Source organism: Giraffa tippelskirchi, chromosome 5 (assembly GCF_054371585.1).
Source record: "Giraffa tippelskirchi isolate mGirTip1 chromosome 5, T2T-mGirTip1v1.2.pri, whole genome shotgun sequence".
In the NCBI taxonomy this organism is placed as follows: domain Eukaryota; kingdom Metazoa; phylum Chordata; class Mammalia; order Artiodactyla; family Giraffidae; genus Giraffa; species Giraffa tippelskirchi.
In genome coordinates this window covers 94126029-94144921 of record NC_137279.1, presented here as the reverse complement: position 1 = coordinate 94144921, position 18893 = coordinate 94126029, and the positions used below count along the sequence as shown (strand labels likewise).

The 18893-nt window shown below is 57.1% G+C and overlaps 1 protein-coding gene across 2 annotated transcripts; it reads left to right on the top strand.

Annotated features, from left to right (window-relative positions):
- Window positions 1–9036: 9036 nt before the first annotated feature.
- Window positions 9037–18079, top strand: EFNA3 (ephrin A3). Of its 2 annotated transcripts, XM_081494584.1 has the most exons (5): window positions 9037–9301; window positions 15578–15891; window positions 16406–16471; window positions 16658–16735; window positions 16950–18079. In XM_081494584.1, exons 1-5 carry the CDS (start codon window positions 9174–9176, stop codon window positions 17078–17080), a joined length of 717 nt encoding a protein of 238 aa, XP_081350710.1. In that variant the 5' UTR covers window positions 9037–9173; the 3' UTR covers window positions 17081–18079. The 2 variants fall into 2 exon arrangements, with proteins under 2 accessions (XP_081350710.1, XP_081350711.1); XM_081494585.1 differs by lacking the exon at window positions 16658–16735 and having other exon boundaries at window positions 9078–9301.
- The last annotated feature ends 814 nt before the right edge of the window (window positions 18080–18893 follow it).

The following is an 18893-nucleotide window of genomic DNA, read 5'->3' as shown; positions in this document are numbered from 1 at the left end:
TTTGTTGCTTTTTCCAACCTACAGCCCTCTGCCCCCTAGCTCCTTGCCTGACATGGGCACCCCCCCCCAGGGGGGGCGGGGTGCAGGGGGGGTGGTGGTGCAGCAGCAGAGCTCCCTGAAGTCTCTGTTCTTAGCGTGGCTTGGCCTGACCCCCATGCCAGCTGTGCCCAAGCCATCCATGCCAGGCCTCAGTGGGCACCCCTCTGGGCAGTGTGGGGTGGGTGCCAGCAGCAGCTGTGGAGCTTGGCACCCTCTACCACCTCTCTAGCTGGTTTCCTGGGCTGGGGAGGGGACAGGTGCTCCTGATAGCCCCCCCCACATACACTCGGGGCTCTGCTCAAGCTGTGGCAGCACCAAGCAGGATGTTGGGGCAAATGCAAGGGGTAGTAGAAAGAGAGCATCTGGGTTTCAGAATGCCTGGGTCCCTGAGAGCTGGGTGTCCCCCCACTCCGTAAGGGCAGCCTGGGCGGTGCCCGGCCTAGAACTGAGAAGGTGGGGTCAGATCAAAGCCTCCTTCCCCAGCGGCCTCTTTGTTCTTCGCTTTTATAAGGAGGAGGGGGTGGGGCCGAGGAGGGAGGGCCCCCTTTGCTCTCAGCCCCACTCTGTCTCTATCACCTCTGGCAGGCAAAGCTATGACGCCCCCCCGCCACCACCAAGACTAATCAGTGACCAGTGACCTGGGGGGAGCCAAAGAAGGGGTACCCCTTCCCCCGGTGCTATGCTCTACTCGCCCTGGTGCCCCACAGCTTCCCCTGGCACGGTGCCGGCCCGCCTGGCACCCAGCCAACGATCGATAGGTGGATGTTGTGCTGATTAGCTCGGCGGGGCTGCGGCGGCAAGAGGCGGCGTGTGAACATGCGCGTGTGGGGGTGACGGGAGGAGGGTGCTAGAGGGCCAGAGACTGATGACCAGGCCGAAACGCTGGAGGTTTTCGAACCCCTGCCCCACCCCTTTGCACACCTGGCTCACACCCCGTCCCTCTGGGTTGTTTCCATTACTCTGGCTGAGGCCTGGGGCGGAGGACAGCCCCGAGGACGAAGCCTACAAGAGTTGACCCGCCCCCTGATTCAAGGCCACTTTCATAAAATGCCATATCTGTAGGTGCATGTGCTTGCGTATTCGTGTCAGGGCCCTCACCCCAAAACACGATTCTTAGCGGAGGCGAGGGGCCAGAGTGAAGAGGGTGAAGTCTGAGCTGAAGCCTGAGCTATGGTCCTGTGTTCGAGTTCAGTCTCTACTGCCATCCAGGAGGATGTCTATCTGTTGCCGTGGAAACCGACTGTGCTGCTACCTCCGCCCCTCTCCAGTGAAGCCAGAGGCGGCGCAGACCGGGGCTGACTGGTTAGACCAGCACTAAGGACTGCGGGCTTCTCATCCGGCTCCCAGCGGCCGCAGACACCCTCCCTTCGCGGACCAAGCCCGGCGCGCTCGCTCTCGAGCCTGTAGCCGGCGCGCGGATCTCGCCGCTGATAACGCATGTGCGAAAGAGACGCGGGGCCAAAACAGCTTTCCCCACACTCAAGACACACGCCCTCTCTCTCAGGCAGACGCGCACACTTGACACAGACACGGACAGGCCCTCGCCGGCTCCTAGCTCCCTGCAGGTGCGAGGGTGGACACCTGGGCCGCCACGCACTTGGGCTGAGGAGGGAGAGGAGGCGGGGGAGACGCAGGCCCGCCGGCCGCAGGCCTCTAGCCGGCCCCTCCCTACACTCACTTTCCGCCTAGCCTGGGCCTTGTGTGGACAACTGATTCAGTTGCGGGGCGCGTCTCCAAGGAAAGCGAGGGCCAAGTCCGCTCATGGGGCCTAGACAGGACGAAGACTGGGCGGTCTTCTGGGACTGGGCCCTACCCGTGAAAAGTCCTCGAGGCGTGTTCCCGGGCGTGGTTCCAGGAGGCTCGGCAGACCTGCAGGTTTTGAGGCGTCACCGATCTCCCCTAAACTCAGCGGCGCTAGATGGCCGAGGGTGGGGCCCTCAATTTGCTGGGCTTGCCCTAGTCTTACCAGAATGATGCAAAAACCCCTCATCTTCGCATCAAGCTATGTCGCTGTTTCGAGAACATGAGAGCCCCAGTCTCCGACCTCGATCTTGCTCCCCACTTTCTGGGGTTACAAGTCTTTCGCCAGAGGCTAAACCCCAAAGTTTTGGTCTTTTTTATGTAACCCCACCTTTTTTTCTTCTTTCCTTTCAGTAATTCCTTCCTTTCCTTACTCATTCATTCGGCAAGTTGTGAGCTCCCAGCGCGTTCTTTCAGTCGGCCACACCAGCTGGGGTCGTCGGGGGATCCCCAGCGGTGACGCAGTTGGAGAGGGGCACGCTGACTTCCAAATAACCAATAGAATCCTTGGGCCTGGGGCATGAGGTCATCAGCGGTGATGCCCATTGGTTCAGGCCTGGAGGGGGTCCCCATAGCAACCGACGGTGCGTCCGAGCGTAACGTGGAGAGTGGTCTTTGCTTGTGCTTCAATGGCAGCTTGGGTGGTGCTTGGGATGGGGGCGGGGAGGCGAGAGCGGAGCCCTGTTTCCCAGGTCCTGCAGTCCTAACCCAACCAAGCTCTTATTTTTCTTGAGATCCTTTTACTCACTCAGCCCAGGAAGGTTAGGAGGGGAGTATTGGCAAAAGCGTGGGGGTCCTGGGTACAGAGCTTACGCCACCCGGAATGTTAATTCTGAGATCCTCGCGTTCATCTGCATATCGTCTGCATCTCATTTGCATTCTCTTCATTTAAGGTCAAATTGGGCAGACATCGCCACATCCCCAGCTCTGTTGCTTGTCTGTATCCCAAATCTATCCCTCACTGGCTCTCTAATCTACCTCTCAGTGATCCAGTTCCTTACCCCACCTCTTCTCCCAGCCTCCAGTCTCTCCAGGGGAGGGAGAGGGCACAGCCTAGCTAAAAGAGAAAGGATAAGAAGTCTGCCTCTCCCTCTGGATGTTTGGTGACAGATGGGGAGGGCTGGTCTGTACTGCCTGGAGACTACACTGGCAAAGCAAATGGTGGGGGGAGGTGCCCTGGGCTGAGTTGAGGGTCTCCAGGGCCAAATCACCCACATGCCCAACAGGGTGCTGGAACTAGGGATGCCTGCTTCCAGCTGAGGGGCAGGCCTGCCCACCTGTCTGGTGCCAGGGCAGCTTCCTTCCTCCAATTAAGCACTAATGAGGTGTCATTAACCCTTACCTTGCCTACCAGCCCTCAGGTGGTACTCAAATTCATGGTCTCACACTGAGCAGAGAGGGAGACAGGAGGGCCTTTGAGGAAGTTAAGAGGCAAGCTCTAAGAGGAAGCTCCCTGGTCAAGGGAGCTGGAAACAAGAAGGCTGGAACAGAGGCCTGAGGAGCATGTACTAGTTATGCTGTGTGCTTCTGAGGGATTCTCGGCATGGGTGTCTCACTATCAGAATCCATTTATTCTTCTGTTCATCAATTCAACAATTATTTATTAAGCACCTCACCTATGCCTATTAACTAAATACCAAGCTTCATGCTAGATGCTGAGGATATACATTTGCCTAAGTCAGGATCCCTTCCCTTAAGGAATCTTCAGATTACTTGAGGAGAAAAACTGGCCAACAAATAATTACAATGCCAAGTGCAAATGCAGTTATGGAGCTGTGCAGAATGTGCTATGGGAACACAGGGGAAATGAACTGTCAGAGAAAGCTTGGGTTTTGAAGGACAAAGTTTATGGCATGGAGGGGAAATGTAGAGCTAATCATGCTTTTGATTCAGCGTAGAGGTCCATGTTTAGCTGTGTTTTCAGGACTGCTGGTATCTGTGCTTCTCAGAGCTGTATGTTTGGCATCCATGTGTATGTGTGTGAGTGTGTATGTGTGTCTGGATTTTTCTGTGTCTGGAATCCCTTCTCCCGAACACACATTGTGGTTTTATTACAGATCAATGTTTGCCGTGAAGCTCTGGCGCAGATTAGCCTGAACCTGCCCAGCCCAGGGGAGGGGAAGTGGAGAACCAGTGTTGGCTCTCTGGGAAGAGGTGGGCAGGCACCACCTTCATACCTGGGGGCCCAGACCCTTGACACCCCAAGTAGCGGCAGGCTAGCCAAGGGAGACAAGGTCTGGGTCCCCAGACTATGGTAAGCTGTGCCCAGGCCACAGTCCCTTCTGCCCCAGCTCCCCATAGGAGATGTAGGGGTTATAGCCACCACTCCCCACCAAGATCTCAGGCCCCCTCCCCCAGCCTGTTCTTATTCTGTCTGTGGAGGAGCAGGCCAGCTCAGACCTGTCTGCTGGCTCTCTCCCACTGGGAGCGGATCCTTTCCAGGGGACACGAGAGGGCTGGGGAATGCTAGGGCCTACTAGGAGGCCCTAGGTACTCCACCCTGGCCATCTGCAGCTCTCTCCAGCCTGGATTCTCCCCACCCACTATGGGGTGCCACTTCTCTGGGTTTTGCCCAGACATAGCCATCTTTGCCAGGGAAGTGCTCAACCAGTAGACAGAGGGTAGAGGCTGAAGCTATGGCAGTGGGGACTGGCCTGGGGATGGGTGGGGTAAGGAGACTGCAATGTTCCTCTGAGACTCTACCCCAGTTCCTTCTGTCCCCTTGCAGACACTTACTAGAAAGCTCAATTTTGGTGACAGGAAAGAGAAAAGACTGTGGATTGAAGGAGAGATTTAGGGGCTAAAGAGAGGCTCTGGGGTCTGAGGAGAAGGTCAAGGACCTCTCTTTCACAGTCTCAAGGATGTGAACGTCTCTTTGGCTGTAACTTCTACTCCCCCTCATTCTATCTGAGCTTTTCCTATCCCATTGCTACCCCCCAAGCCCAAGGTCACCTCTCCCACTGTGATGGCTATGAGAGAAGTTTGGAAATGGCTGGGAAGAAAGATGAAAAAGAGAGTCTGGAGCTAGTCTAGGTTGGCAGACCTCAGGATAATAATAATGATGAGGCCTCCATCAATCAAGCACCTTGTGGGTCCTAAATTCTGTGCCCAGTGCTTCCCAGACACGGATCTTTATCCTCATAACAACCAGCTCTTCGAGGAAGGGTGTTATTATCCCCAGTTTACAAATAAGGAAACAGTCTCAGAGAACTAAGGTGACCAGCACAGCCCGTGAATGGTGGAAATGGAATTTGAACCCAATCCCATCCTGTTAACTGCCAAGCCCAACTGCCTCCCTCTCAGCTTTTCTAGAAAGAAGCACATTCAGAGGACACACTCAAACCTCCAGAGTAACACCCCAGAGATGCCTCTCCACTTCAGGGTTCTTAACTTGCTGGTCTCATTTGAGAGTTCAGGGCATGACTAGAATCAGAGGTTATGATGCTCTGACCCCACCCATCAAGCCCTGAATCCTAATTTTCCTGTGTCCTGTGCACCAAGTTCCCTACTGTCAGTCATGTGTGTTGTTCCATGTCAACTCAAGGGCATTAGAGAACCTTGTAGCTGTGCTGACACACACATTACACTTGGTAGTCAGCAGACACAGACATCACTCTCCTTGTTGGCACCCAGGGTCCCATGTTAGGACCATGCCAACAGGCTGCCTGCACCAGGACACACACATAGGCCCTAGGCAAGGTGTGGAACCTGTGAATATTTCATGTCTGGAGCTGGCGGCTGCCTCTCCTGCTCACACGTGTGCCCCATCCTCCCTCTTACAGGCTCCTTGTTTGTTTGTTTAATGAATTATTTATCCACAGCCCCCCTTCCCTCCTGGCCTCCCCCTCCCCCAGGCCCTAGCCTCCATGATTTATTGAACATAGCTCAGCTCTGTGGTTGCCACCCGATGTCCCAGGAGCCGCCTTGGGCCACACAGCCTGAGTACTCCCTCTGCCCCCGACCTGTTCAGCTCCCTGCTTCCTTGGCCCCAGGGGGAGGGGTGAGGCACCACATTCAGAGAACTCCCAGGGGCCTGAGCTCAGTGCTCCTGGAGAGAACATGGCAGCCAGCAGTGCACTGGCAAGCTGAGGGGTAGAGGGAAATGCAGGCAGAGCCTGCAAAAGAGGAGAAAGAGGCCCAAGGCCCTAGAGAGAGAGGATCAGCCCCATGGAGAGAACCTCAGCTTTCACAGAGACCCTCACCCAAAAGAGAGGTGTTAGTCATGGCCCAGGCCTTAGAGCGTTTCAAACTATAGATTGTAACCCATTAGGGGTGATACAATCAAGGAATCAATTTTCTGGGACTGAATGAGCTTCGTATTTTTGTTTTTTTAAGAGTAGAACAGAAGAAAAATATCAGAGTGCAGCCTCTGTAATGAGGGTAAGTACTGTTTCACAAAACTTGTTATTTCTATTATATGTGAATGTGTGTGTGTCTACGGTATGGCAGATACAAAATATACATCTTATTGTGGGTCACAGGAAAGATTTGAGTCACAGTTATAAACAGAGGCCCTACGCCCCATTGATGGAGGCCTGGGTCCTTCAGTGACCCAGATGTCACATAAAGAGGCATAGGCTTCAGATCAGATCTCAGCTTGTGGACAGTGGCCCAGATCTTATACACAGAGATCCAATCCCTAGAGAAGCCCAGACCCCATGAATAGGGGCCTATCAACAGGCCTAAGAATTACAGCTGGAAGCACATATCCTATATTCAGAACTGCCACATATGGGTGTGCTGTTTGTGCTTGGCACAAAGGAGCCCCCCAAGGAGTAGTAGAGACGATCAGTCCAAGCTTCCTCACTAAGATGGGGAGACACATGGGGCCACTTCCCACTGAAAGGAGTGGCACCTTTGTTTTTGCACAAAGGTACCACTTGCCAGGAGATGCACCCTAAGGACTGGGTCTGCAGAGAGGGTTGGTTTTGCTAATTCACACAAAAGCCCAAATCAGCCAGCAGCTGATTTAGAGGCCTAGATAGAGAGAGCACCAGATCCCATGGTCAGAGGCCTAGGCTCAATAGAGAGTGTCTCAGAACTTAAAAAGCCAGAGGTTTAGACACCATAGAGAGAGCTGCTTAAATCCAGAAGAGAGGGCTCCAAATTCTAGAGAAGAGAGCTCAGTTATTATTGGGGGGCTGGGAGGGAGTGTGCTAGATTCTAAAGAGTATTTGAGCCTTACGGAAAAGAGCTCAAATCCTTAAGTGGGACCCAGATTCTATAAACAGGGCTTCTAAAATGGAATTTAAAGTCCTAGGCCAAACCAGCAAGCTCTCACTTCCTATGAATACGGGCAGCCTCTCTGCCAACTGTGGGACCTACAGAGAGATGCTTCTTCTGCAGAACAGGAATGTGGGTAGGCAGGGAGGAGGCTGGGATGCGTGGCACCTGGAGTAGGCAGGTCAGCATCATTTGGGTTAAACAAATCTCCCTCGGGCTGAGGTGTCTGAGGGGAGGGAGAGCTGTTTGCAATGTCCCCCATACCCACCCCAAGGGGCCTAATTTATTTTCTGGCTCCTGAGAAGGGAGAGGAGATCTCCTGGGGTGGAGAAGAGCCCAGGGAGGACACAGCCTGCTCTCTCCTGACAGCAGCTAGGCACAGGGCTTTTTCTGGATGGTACTGCCCTTCCCCCAAACCCAGCATCTGAGGCCAAATTGTGGTCAGGACCCCTGTCCTGCCAATAATAAGCAGATAAAGGGTGTTTGTATGTCCTCTCTCCTGCAGTAAGAAGAAAAGCACATCATTCCTGTCACCCTGGGGTCAAGTGGTTGGACTGGGTTCTGAGAGTCTGGTCTGAGTCCTGGTCCTCCTGATCACTCTTAATCTGAGCCTCCCCAACAAAAGGAGATGAGGGGTGGACAATCCCTAGGTCTGGATTTGAGATCCTTTCCCTCAATCTCTAGGGTTTCCCAGGTGGCTCAGATGGTAAAGAATCTGCCTGCAATGTGGGAGACCTGGGTTTGATCCCTGGGTCAGGAAGATTCCCTGGAGAGGGATGGCTACCCACTCTGGTATTCTTGTCTGGAGAATCCCACAGACAGAGGAGCCTGGCAGGGGGTCACAGAGAGTCAGACACGACTGAGCGACTAACGCTTTCTAGATTCTAGATTTTTCTTTCCCTGAATTTCTAATTCATAGGACAAGAGGGAAGAGGAGAGTGCAGAGCTGTGTGTATGTCAGAGGGTGTGCATGGGCTTGTGTGTCACTATGTGTGTGTCTAGGTGTGTGTGCTCCAATGTCTCTGTGTACTGAATCTCTGTGTTTCTACAGATCTCTAGGTATGTAGTGGTACCTATACTTGCATGTCTCCAAGGGGTTATCTGTGTGTCTCTATGCCTGTGTCAAACGCCTGTGTTTCTGTGTTCTATGCTTCTGGGGGTGTCTGTGCCTCTTCTGAATGTGTGGATGTAATGTCTGTGCTTGGGTGTCACTGTGAGGACAATGACTGTGGTGAGAACTGGAGTACAAGGTGCTCTGCCTGTATGCGCTCTCATCAACGTCTGTGAGAGTAGGAGTGAGACTGCCTAGGGACACCACTGGCTGTGCTGGGAGGGGTCTCTGGTTGAGAGTGAGTGAAGAATCCTTTGTCAGTGTCCCAGGAAAGCCGGTTTGGCTCTAGCTGACTCTCCTCAGTTCCTCCTCTGCCTTGGGCCCTGGACTGCTGAAGGCTCTCCCAGCACCCAGCCTTGACACTCTCCGGCCGAGCTCCTCTACACTACCTCCAAGAGAAACAAGCCTCCTGCTCAGCTGGGGGTTTCAGAGCAACAGCAATAAGGTCTTTGGTGGCAGCTAAGGGCTTCTCAGCCACACTCTAGACCCCATCTGGCTCCTCACACACATGGGAAGAGGGATGTGAAGGGAGCAGAGGGCCTGACTGTTCAGAAAGGAGGGAGATCTAGTGTTACTTATTAAAGGATCCTGGACCCCAAGCTTCTTCTCAAGTCTCCCATCCCAGAAATCAATGTTGACAAGAGATTGAGATCCCTGTCTTGGCCTCCCTAGTCTTCTCCAGACTGGGGAGCAGAAGATACGGGACCGGCGGTAGCCAATTAAACCTACGAGGGAGAGGCGACGAGGGCTCCGGTTGTTCCCGAGGGGGCCGCACGGCTCTCACCTCCCACGCGCCGTGCGCGCTCCGGGCCCTAGCGGGGCGGGGCCTGACGGGAGCGCGCCAGGGGCGGGGCCTTGGGGGCGCGCCCGGGAGGGCGGAGGGACGGGCTGGGGGCGTGGCCTAAGGCTGGGGGGCAGGCGGCGGCAGCAGGGAGCTGGGAAGCGAGAAGCCGGGAGCGCGGGGCTCAGTCGGGGGGCGGCGGCGGCGGCGGCTCCGGGGATGGCGGCGGCTCCGCTGCTGCTGCTGCTGCTGCTCGTGCCCGTGCCGCTGCTGCCGCTGCTGGCCCAGGGGCCCGGGGGGGCGCTGGGAAACCGGCATGCGGTGTACTGGAACAGCTCCAACCAGCAGTGAGTCGGGGGCCCAGGGAGCCCATGCGTCCCGCGTCAGTGAGAGGGGGAGGCCTGGGAAGTCCTCGGGGAACCTAGGGTGGCAATACTGGGAAACCACAGTTGGGGGCTAGAAGGCGAGGGAGAGGGGGACACACTCTGTAGGCGTCTGTGAAACTCAGCGGGTGTCTGAAAGAGGCTGTTAAGGTATAGTAACCAGGGCTTGGGCCGAGCAGAGGAGGCTGCTTGGGAACACCCCACCCCACCTTGGCTTCTCTCCACACCCGCCTCTGGAATAGCTTACCCCCTACTCGACAGTCCCCCCATCTTCATCCCCTTCGGCCGGGCTGGGGTTTGGGAGCACCAGCATGCTAGGGATAGGCCGCTGCACTTGGGGAGCCCAGGGATGACCTGTTTTCAGTGGCGAGCGTTTCTAGGGGTTCTGGGCATGACTCCTGCTTTAACAAGTGGGGTCCAAAGCTGAGGCAAGGAGTCCGGCCAAGCACCTCCTCAGAAAGAAGGCGAATGGATTACCCTGGTTGTATGGATAAGCGTGGATGGGATGAGCTGGGGCTGGGTCGCCAAGTTGGGGGGCTCTGGAGGTGCTGCTTGGATAAAATAGGAACGTGGGGTACCGGCGAAAGGGAGGAAGGCAAGGAGATGTCGGCGTGTCACACACGCGCACACACACACACACCCGGGCTGAGGACAGCGTGTGGCTCCAAGTGTGAGCGGGCGTGCGCGGCTGTCAGTGTGCGTGTGTGTCTGAGTGTGTGATTTGTGTGTCTGCGTCGGCGATCGTCTGGGGGTGGGAGCGGGCAACGGGTCGAGGAGGGGGCTGCGGTCGCTGTCCGCGTGGCCGGCCGCGTCTAGGCTAGGGTGGCTGTCGGCGCCGCCGCGGTCTGGGCGGGTGTCAGGGCGGCCGTGTGGTTTCCCGGGGTGTGTGGAGCGGCGGCTGGGTGCCGGCTGCGGGGCCAGTTTCTCATTCTGCTCAGTCCTTGCTGCCCTTGTCTTCTCCTCCCCGCCGAGCCGCCGTGTGTATCACCCCTGCCGCCTCCGTGTGTGTCTGTGTGTTGGGGGGATCCCTGGGGACACGGGGGTCACTGTCACACCTGCCCAGGCGGCGGCGGCGGCACTGTCTCTGGCTCCCCATCCCAGAGCGCGACTCAGGAGCAAATGGCGAGGACCCTCGAGAGGGGACCGGGAGGGCCGGGCGGCCGCGACCCCCAACCTCCCGGGGGAGGGACTGCCGCTCGCGGCTCCTGCTCTTTGTTGTTTGGGGCTCTGAGCCTCCCCCTCTCTCCCTCCTCGCGCCCGGAGTGTCAGACTGGGGGTGGGGATGAGGCAACGACGCCCCCCTCTCGCTTCCCATGGAAACCTCGGGGGTGGGGATACGGCCCCTCCCCCCCCCAGCGGGACTCGGAGAACTCCGGGGGCCGCTAGGGGCTGACTCCCCTGCTCTATCTAGCTCGTTCCCTCCCCCAGGCTCACACGTCCGCCCCCCGCCCCGCTAGAGTCTGGCAGGGAGTGGAGAGCACGCAGGTGAGGGGCTCCAGGTTTCCCACCACGATCAGGGCACCCTCACGTTCTTAGGATAAGCCGGACCCAGGGGATGCGGGAATGGCGGGGGGTAGGGGTGAAGGGGGGATGTTGCTGTTCAGGTTCCCCTCCCCCGCATACACCTGGGCGCAGGTGAAAGCCCTGGGAGGGGGTGGGGGAGCCCAGGTTCCGAGAGTCTCCTTTCTGTCTTCCCTGCTCCTCCGCAGGTCTGGACCGGTAGAGATGGGAGGGGGCGCGTACCCGGCCGGGAGGCCGCCGCCGCCCCCGCCTCGCTTTCTCCGCCTTTGTTGCCGCTGCGCCCGGGCTCCCCGGCTCCCTCACTGCGGCAGCCGCGGCCCCATAAATCGTGAGAGCGACGTGCTCCGGAGACGGGAGTGGAGAGGGCCAGGGAGCTGGGGGCGGGGCCGGGCCGAGCCACAGGCTCCTGCGTCCCCTCCCCCCGGTCACGTGAGCTGGGCTCCTGGCTCCCACCCCCCCATCACGTGCCAAGGGTCTCTGCCCCCTGGGGTCACGTGAAGAGGGTCTTGCGACCCCGCCTCCTGAGGGTCACGTGGGAGGGTACCGGTGGGACACGTGCGGTGGCCTCTTTGACAGACCTGGGGGCAGTACCCTGCACAGCGACAGTGATCTTGCCCCCTATCCCGCGCTCAGCCCCTCCGTTTGGTCCTCTGGAATAGAGGAGACCTGTTCCCAGTCTGGCCCAGAAACCGAGCATGGGGGAACCTTACTGGAAGAAAGCATGAGAATGTGAGGTCGAGGGGTCCCATGAGCCCGGAATTGAATGGCGGGGGGCAGGACCGGCCAGTGGCCAAATGGAAGCGCCCAGGTCTGTGCTTCATTTCTGTGCAGAACTGTACAAGGGTGCTGGCATTCGCCCCTATCTCAAGAAGCGTCAGAATATCTTTCTCTAGCTATCTCCCTACCTGTCTCTTCATCTCTTAATGTTTCAGTTGCTTATCTCTCTTTCATTCATACATTCATTCAACAAATATTTATTGAGGCTCTACTACGTCCCTGTTGGTCTTTCTCTCTCTTTTCTTCCTGTCACCGAGTCTCTGCCCTGAACCGGCTCCCTGTCCCTGATATTCTCCTTTGCGTCCCTGTCTCCGTCTTTGCTGTCTGTGGGCCTCTTTGGAGCGGCCTCTATGGCTCTCCCTTTCTCCAAGCCTCTCTCCCGTCTCATTCTAACATCTCTTTCTCGGTTTCTGGATTCCTCTCTTTCTCACTGTCTCACTCCCTTTCACCTCTCGGTGAATCTAGCCTCTGTTCATCCCCCCTCTCGGTGTGCGTCTCCCTCTCACTCCATTTCTGTGTGTCTCGCTTTCGGCGGGTCTCTCGCGCTTCTCCGCCGCTGCAGATCAATAAACCTTCGCCGCCGCCGCCGCCGCCGCTGTCGCAGGGAGGAGGGGCGGGGATGTGGGGCGCGCTGATTTTCTCCCACCCGACGCCGGCCGGAGAAGTCCGGGGCTGAATCCCGAGCTGGCGAGACCCAGTCCGGTGGGGCGCGGAGGCCCAGGGCGCCGGAGGGGTGCGGGGGTGTCAGCGTGCACGCGCCGCCCCGCGAGCGTTCTCGCCAGCCACCCATCCCAGCCCGGGCGCGCGGGCCCCACGCCGCGCACACGTGGTCCGGCCTCGCCTGCTGGGGTGAGTGGCGCGCAGCCTCGGGGGCGCGCGCTAGAGGGAAGGAGAACAGGGGTCCGGTGTCTTTATTCTCCTCCACTTCCGTAGCTCTGCATCTTGGCGTTTAGGAGTGGGGGGCAGGGATTTAACAAGTTCAGGATCTCTTGGGATCCTTTCCTTACTCCCTGGTCTTCTTAGGCACCCTGTTTACCAGCCCCTAATTGCCCCGGGGGGAGAGGTTTGCTGCTTCCCGGTTCCCCCGCCGCCCACCCCACGAGGCTCGGGCAGACAGGGCACTGAAGGAGTGAAAGAGAGGGGTCGGAATGTGCACTGGGGCCAGCGAAAGCCAAGATGAAATAACGGGGTGAGGGGGCACCCCCTCCAGGTGGGGTGTGTTGACCCTCGCCTTTCTGCGAGAGAAGTGGGAGGCTAGTCGGAGATGAAGTGAGGAAGAGAGCTGTTAGAAGGGGCAGGCATGACCCAGCCCCCAGATCTCAGCCTGCCCTCCTCTCCCGCGGGGGCGGGGTGGGGCGGGGTGTGGCTCTAGGTTAGGGAGGTGCGGCCTTGAAGGAGGGGTTAGCTGTGAAGCTAATCCGGGGCCTAGCGGCACCTCCCTCTTCACTGCCAAAACTGGGAGGATGACAGATTCGATTAAAGCGCCCAAGACAAGCAGACACCTCAGGTCTCCCAGGAGTTGTGGCTGGGTTTTCCTGGCAGCCAGCCTTTTGCCCCCTGTCCACCAGCTGTCAACTGGTCACAGTCATTCCCCAGGCAGTTCTTTCTCCCACATGCCCAGCAGGGAGGGTAGGGGCATTTCAGGGGCTATTCACACCACTCAGCACAGGGACAGGTAAGAGGTGGCTTCTCTTCAGTTGTGGTCGCCCAGCAGCCTTTCTACAAGGCTAGTCCCCTGTGTGATTAGGAAACTGAGGTACCTGTAGGAATAGCTCTGGCTTTGGCTTTCTCCATTCTGGAACAGGGTGTGCTGCAGGAAAACCACACAGTGCGCTAGGGAGGCACTACTTCAGGGCTGGAAACCCGGGTGAGGCTCAAGGACAGAGGCCCCAGAGTGGCTGTGCAGCTGCTCCAGGTCTGGCACTGGTGGGGCCCCCTCCTCAAAGCCTGTGGGCAAGGAACAGTAGACTTTGAGCTTGTGGATAGAGAGGTAAACCTGGGGTGGCAGCTGGGAGCTAGGCCTGGTCTAACCCGTTTTCCTGCTCCCAGTGCCCCAGGCCGAGACTCCTGCCCACCTGGGTGCCAGGGCCAGGGAGGAGCCAGAGTGACCCAACACTCCCATGGGAACTGAGTGGGGCTGGTGGCATTCTTGATGACTCAAGGAGGCTGAGCCCATTCTTACTGGGGCGCTCAAACACCAGCTCTTACCTGTCTTCCCTACTGCTAGGCTTGAAAGGGAGTGTTTGGGGAGGGGGGGGCACAGGCAAGGCCAAGGATGTAGGGTGAGGTGGGGAGGGACCCTCAAGGCCCCACCCCATCCAAAGGCCTCCAAGCTCATTTCCCTAATGGATCTAATTACTGTTTGTGGAACTGGGAGGTGCCTGGTGACAAGGGGAGCGAGTCTCTCCCCTCAGGGAGTTCCCAGGAACCAGAGACCCCAGTGGTTTGACATTTTGCCAAGTACCCCATGCCTTCCTGTGTCCACTATATGCCCCTCTGCCAAGATGTGTGCATTCCTACGTGAAGGAAATTAGGGGAAACTCCTGCCTACTTCTCTGAGTTTCTTTCTCCATTCAGATGTTTCTCCCATCCCCACACCACTCAGTACCACCATGGAGAGAGCATTAAGACCAACACTTTGATGATAACTAGCAAGGCAGGTGGGGATTACAAGGGACCCAGCATCTGCTTCTCTGCCCATAGAAGGATCAGGGAAGTAAGAGGCACAGCCATCTTGTCTGGGCACTATGCCCACTACTCTGTTCAGCATCATTAAGGGGGAGTTAGTGGCCAGGTTGAGGAGAGAGGGGTATAGAGATACCAGTTTTGGCATGACACCACATGGAGCCTTGGTGTTGAGTCCCTTAGCTCCCTAATCTGTTGTGTCACATTGGTATATGTGTTAGTCACTCAGTTGTGTCAGACTCTTTGCAACCTATAGACTGTAGCCTACCAGGCCCCTCTGTCCAGGGAATTCTCCAGGCAAGAATACTGGACTGGGTAGCCATTCCCTTCTCCAGGGGATCTTCCCAACCCAGGGATCAAACCTGGCTCTCCTGCACTGCAGGCAGATTCTTTACCATCTGAGCCACCAGGGAAGTCCTGGTGTGTCACATTATCGGAGACTTAATTGTCCATACCCTCAGGGTGGAGGTCAGTGGGACTCAAGGTACAGAGACCAGTCATACTGTAGAGAGAGCATGTGCCAGTGTGTGTGTGTCTGTATAGGAAGGGCAGGGAAAGAGCTGAAGATTGCTGGGGTCAACCAATACTGGCATGCCAGTCCAGCACACATATCACCTAGTTTTTCTATGTGTACGCTGCCTGTGAGTGGGCGGTGGACATATTTGTGTGTGTGCCACAGAACTTGTGCATGTATATGCGTGAAGCCTGCATATGTCTGTGAGGGCAGGTCTTGTCGGACTCGCCTTGGGGGTGGACTGGCAGCATCAGGAAAGCATGCTGGGAGAGGCGATGGAGGGTGCGCATCCCTCCAAGGGATCCCTCCCACTTTCACACTTCCATCCCTTCTATCCCTCCTCCCCACTAGTGAATTATGGGGGATGGACGGAGGAAATCCGGGCCTGGGTCTCGGAGTCGCAGGGACCTGCGCCGTTTCTGTGGTAACCAAAGCATACGTTCCCTTCTTCCCTCCACCCTTCTCCCCCGCCTCTTTTCCTTTGGAGGCCGGCCGGGCTTCCCTGCGTCTTTGCTACCCTCTGGTGGCTACCAGAAGGGCAGAACCAGGAGTGGGCCTGGAAAGATAGTGCGGGGATTGGAGGCACTAGGGCCCTGGAGATAGAGAAAGGGACTGAGAGGAGAGGAAGCTCAGAAGGAAAGCCTGGAGACTCTAAGGACCCTAGGGAAGGTCTGCGGAGAGGTGAGGTGGAAAGCGGGTTGGCTTTGGGTTTCTTCTCTCTGACCCGCTTCCTTCCCCCACAGCCTGCGGCGAGAGGGCTACACGGTGCAGGTGAACGTGAACGATTATCTGGATATTTACTGCCCGCACTACAACAGCTCAGGGGTGGGCCCCGGGGCGGGGCCAGGGCCCGGAGGCGGGGCGGAGCAGTACGTGCTGTATATGGTGAGCCGGGACGGCTACCGCACCTGCAACGCCAGCCAAGGCTCCAAGCGCTGGGAGTGCAACCGACCGCACGCCCCCCACAGCCCCATCAAGTTCTCGGAGAAGTTCCAGCGCTACAGCGCCTTCTCTCTGGGCTACGAGTTTCACGCCGGCCACGAGTACTACTACATCTGTAAGTGACGGCCTGGAGGCGGGCCGGGGCGGGACCTAAGAGTGCCAGGGGGTGGAGTCCCGAGGGGACGGGGCCGGGGCCGGGGCCGGGGCCGGGGCCGGGGCCGGGGCCGGGGCCGGGGCCGGGCCAGCGCTGCAGGAACTAGGTCTCTGTCGCTCCGAGTGATACCCCGGGATGAGGCGTGGGAGCTGGGGCCCTCAGAGTTCCAGCTCAGGGTCGTGAGGCTAAGAAAAGAGGTTTAGTGGCATTCCCAAAGGTCACAGAGTCACTGTTTCTGTGAGGGACATTTCGGAGACGGGACCTCAGGGTTCACTGTTTATTGAGGGATAGGACCCCAGGAGCTTCTAGGGCTAACGGCAGAGCCACCACGACCAATGCCCAAAGGGTGGAGGAGGTACTGAAGGACACTGCGCAAGAGGGGCAGTTTGGAGGGAGTCAGGAGAGTTTCTGAGCGAGAAGGGCACGGGGTAGAACATCTGGAGAAAAAGCGACTCAGGCCCAGTCTCCTCCCCAGCCACGCCCACCCACAACCTGCACTGGAAGTGTCTGAGGATGAAGGTGTTTGTCTGCTGTGCCTCCAGTGAGTATAATCGGCTCCCAGCTGCGACCCCATCCTTGGCTCCCCTGCTTTGGGGCTCCCCTGGCTTCCTGGGGGTGGAGGTGGAGGGCACAGGCGAGGGGGACTCGCTCCCCAGCTGTAGCAGGGGGAGGGGATCCTGGCCCTGACTCTCCCCTCCTCTCTCCCCACCCGCACCCCACCCCGCAGCATCGCACTCCGGGGAGAAGCCGGTCCCCACTCTCCCCCAGTTCACCATGGGCCCCAATGTGAAGATCAACGTGCTGGGTGAGTCTGCGCAGCGCCCTCTGGTGGCCACTGCTGGAACCGCAGCCCCCTCCCCGGTGCCTGCTCCTCTTGCATGTCTTTGCCCCGGGGGCACCGATCCTTACCACCCCTGTGGTGGTCACGTCCCCCGCTCCACTGCTGCTACCGCTGCCGCGTGTTCCCGCCCCAGCGCGCGGCCCGGCTCTCACCAGTCTGTCTCTTCATCTATCCACAGAAGACTTTGAGGGAGAGAACCCCCAGGTGCCCAAGCTTGAGAAGAGCATCAGCGGTACCAGCCCCAAGAGGGAACATCTGCCCCTGGCGGTGGGCATCGCCTTCTTCCTGATGACACTCTTGGCCTCCTAGCTCTGCCCCCTCCCTTGGAGGAGAGAGATGGGGCGGGGTTGGGACAGAGCAGGGACCCTTTGGCCTCTCCAGGGAAGCCTAGCCGTGGGGCTTAGACCCCTCCTCCGATGGCTGGAAGTGGGGTCTGCACCATACATCTGTGCTCACTCCTTCTGTCCCCTCCCCACCAAGTAGGGCACTGTAGTGCACCAGGCACAGGGACAGCCATGGGTCCCAAGTGGCCTTGTGGCTCTGGTAATGTTTGGTACCAAACCTGGGAGCTGTAAAGCGCAGTGCTCAGGACTCCCTGCCCCCGGTACCTTTCTGTGACCCCTGGTGCCCTCCCCCTTTGTCCCTCTCCCCCAGAGACAAATGTGCCCCAGAGAGAACAAATCGAAGTGTGGGAGACAACCCCAGTCACTCTCTTCCAGGGCCAGAACACAGGGAGGGGACTGGATGGGTGAGGGGGTGGCACTGCCCGCTGCCCCTCCCCTGTTTACAGCAATAAGCACGTTCTCCTCCCACTCCCACTCCCAGGATTGTGGTTTGGATTGAATCCAAGTTTACAAGCAGACACCGCTGTGGGGGGCCGCCGACAGTGGACAAGGGTGACGGGGTGGGCATTGGGGTGCCAGGCAGGCATGTACAGACTCTATATCTCTATATATAATGTACAGACGGACAGAGTCCCTCCCCTTCCTTAACCCCCTGACCTTCCTTGACTTCCCCCTCCAGCTTCAGACCCCTTCCCCACCAGGCTAGGCCCCCCCGCCGGGGGGCCCCCTGGCCCCTTGTTTGTCTTCTGTGAAGACAGGACCTATGCAACGCACAGACACTTTTGGAGACCGTGAGACAACAATGCCCCCTCCCCTCCAGCCCTGAGCCGGGACCCAGGTCCCAGGACCTTGCCCTGCCCATCCTCTGTGGTCCCCACCCATCCTCCTGGGCCTTTTTCAAGTGCTTTGGCTGTGACTTTCATACTCTGCTCTTAGTCTAAAAAAAATAAACTGGAGATAAAAATAACTGAGTGTGTGTGATTTCCAGGGGCCATCACTCTTCTGTACACTGGTTAAATAAACCCCACAGGTCACAAGGCCTGGGGAGGAGACAGGACTCTAGGGCCAAAGGGTCAACTGAATATCTTGTTCTGTAGCTCATCTCCCCTAAGGAGACACCTCTGTGTGGAGGAGCAATAAAGGCTTATGAGTAGGGCCTGGATGACTTTGGGCAACACACTCAACCTCTCTGAGCCGCAAGTATCTCATCAGAAAATCTAGGTTATAATACATCTCTCACAGGATTGGTGTAAAGATTAAATGGCAGAGGGAATATAAGGCTCAATGATGATGGTTTTCTCCTTTCCTTCCCATTCTATTCTGTAACCAGAAGTTCTTGACTGGGGTCTATGGATTTCAGGGGATTGTGAAACTAGATAGGAAAAAATTATATCTTTACTTTCACTCACCTGTAACTGAAATTTACCATTCTCCTATGTACGGGCAATAAGCCACAGTAGTTTTAAGAGTGCCTGTGACTTTGTAACCAACAGAAATCACAGATGTGTTCAGAATGTGTTATAGTTTTTGAAGATATCGCAAAATATCATTTACTCTCATCACTACTTTGAAATAACCATAGTTGTTAGATCTTGTTTTTAATGTGTTAATAAAGAAGCATATACATTACTATACCAAAAAATGTAGATGTTTTGATAACTGTGTTTCAATATAATTGGTTTCCTTTATAATCCTTTGCAATTTTTTTTTTTTTCATTTAAAACGTTATGGCTGGACTTCCCTGGTGGTCCTGTGGTTAAGAATCCACCTGCTAATGC

Coding starts and splice junctions, on each gene's coding strand:
- EFNA3 (XM_081494584.1), top strand. CDS start 9,174: ATGGCGGCGGCTCCGCTGCTGCTGCTGCTGCTGCTCGTGCCCGTGCCG. Junction 9,302..15,577: donor TGGAACAGCTCCAACCAGCA/GTGAGTCGGGGG, acceptor CTTCCCCCACAG/CCTGCGGCGAGAGGGCTACA. Junction 16,472..16,657: donor GTTTGTCTGCTGTGCCTCCA/GTGAGTATAATC, acceptor CCCACCCCGCAG/CATCGCACTCCGGGGAGAAG.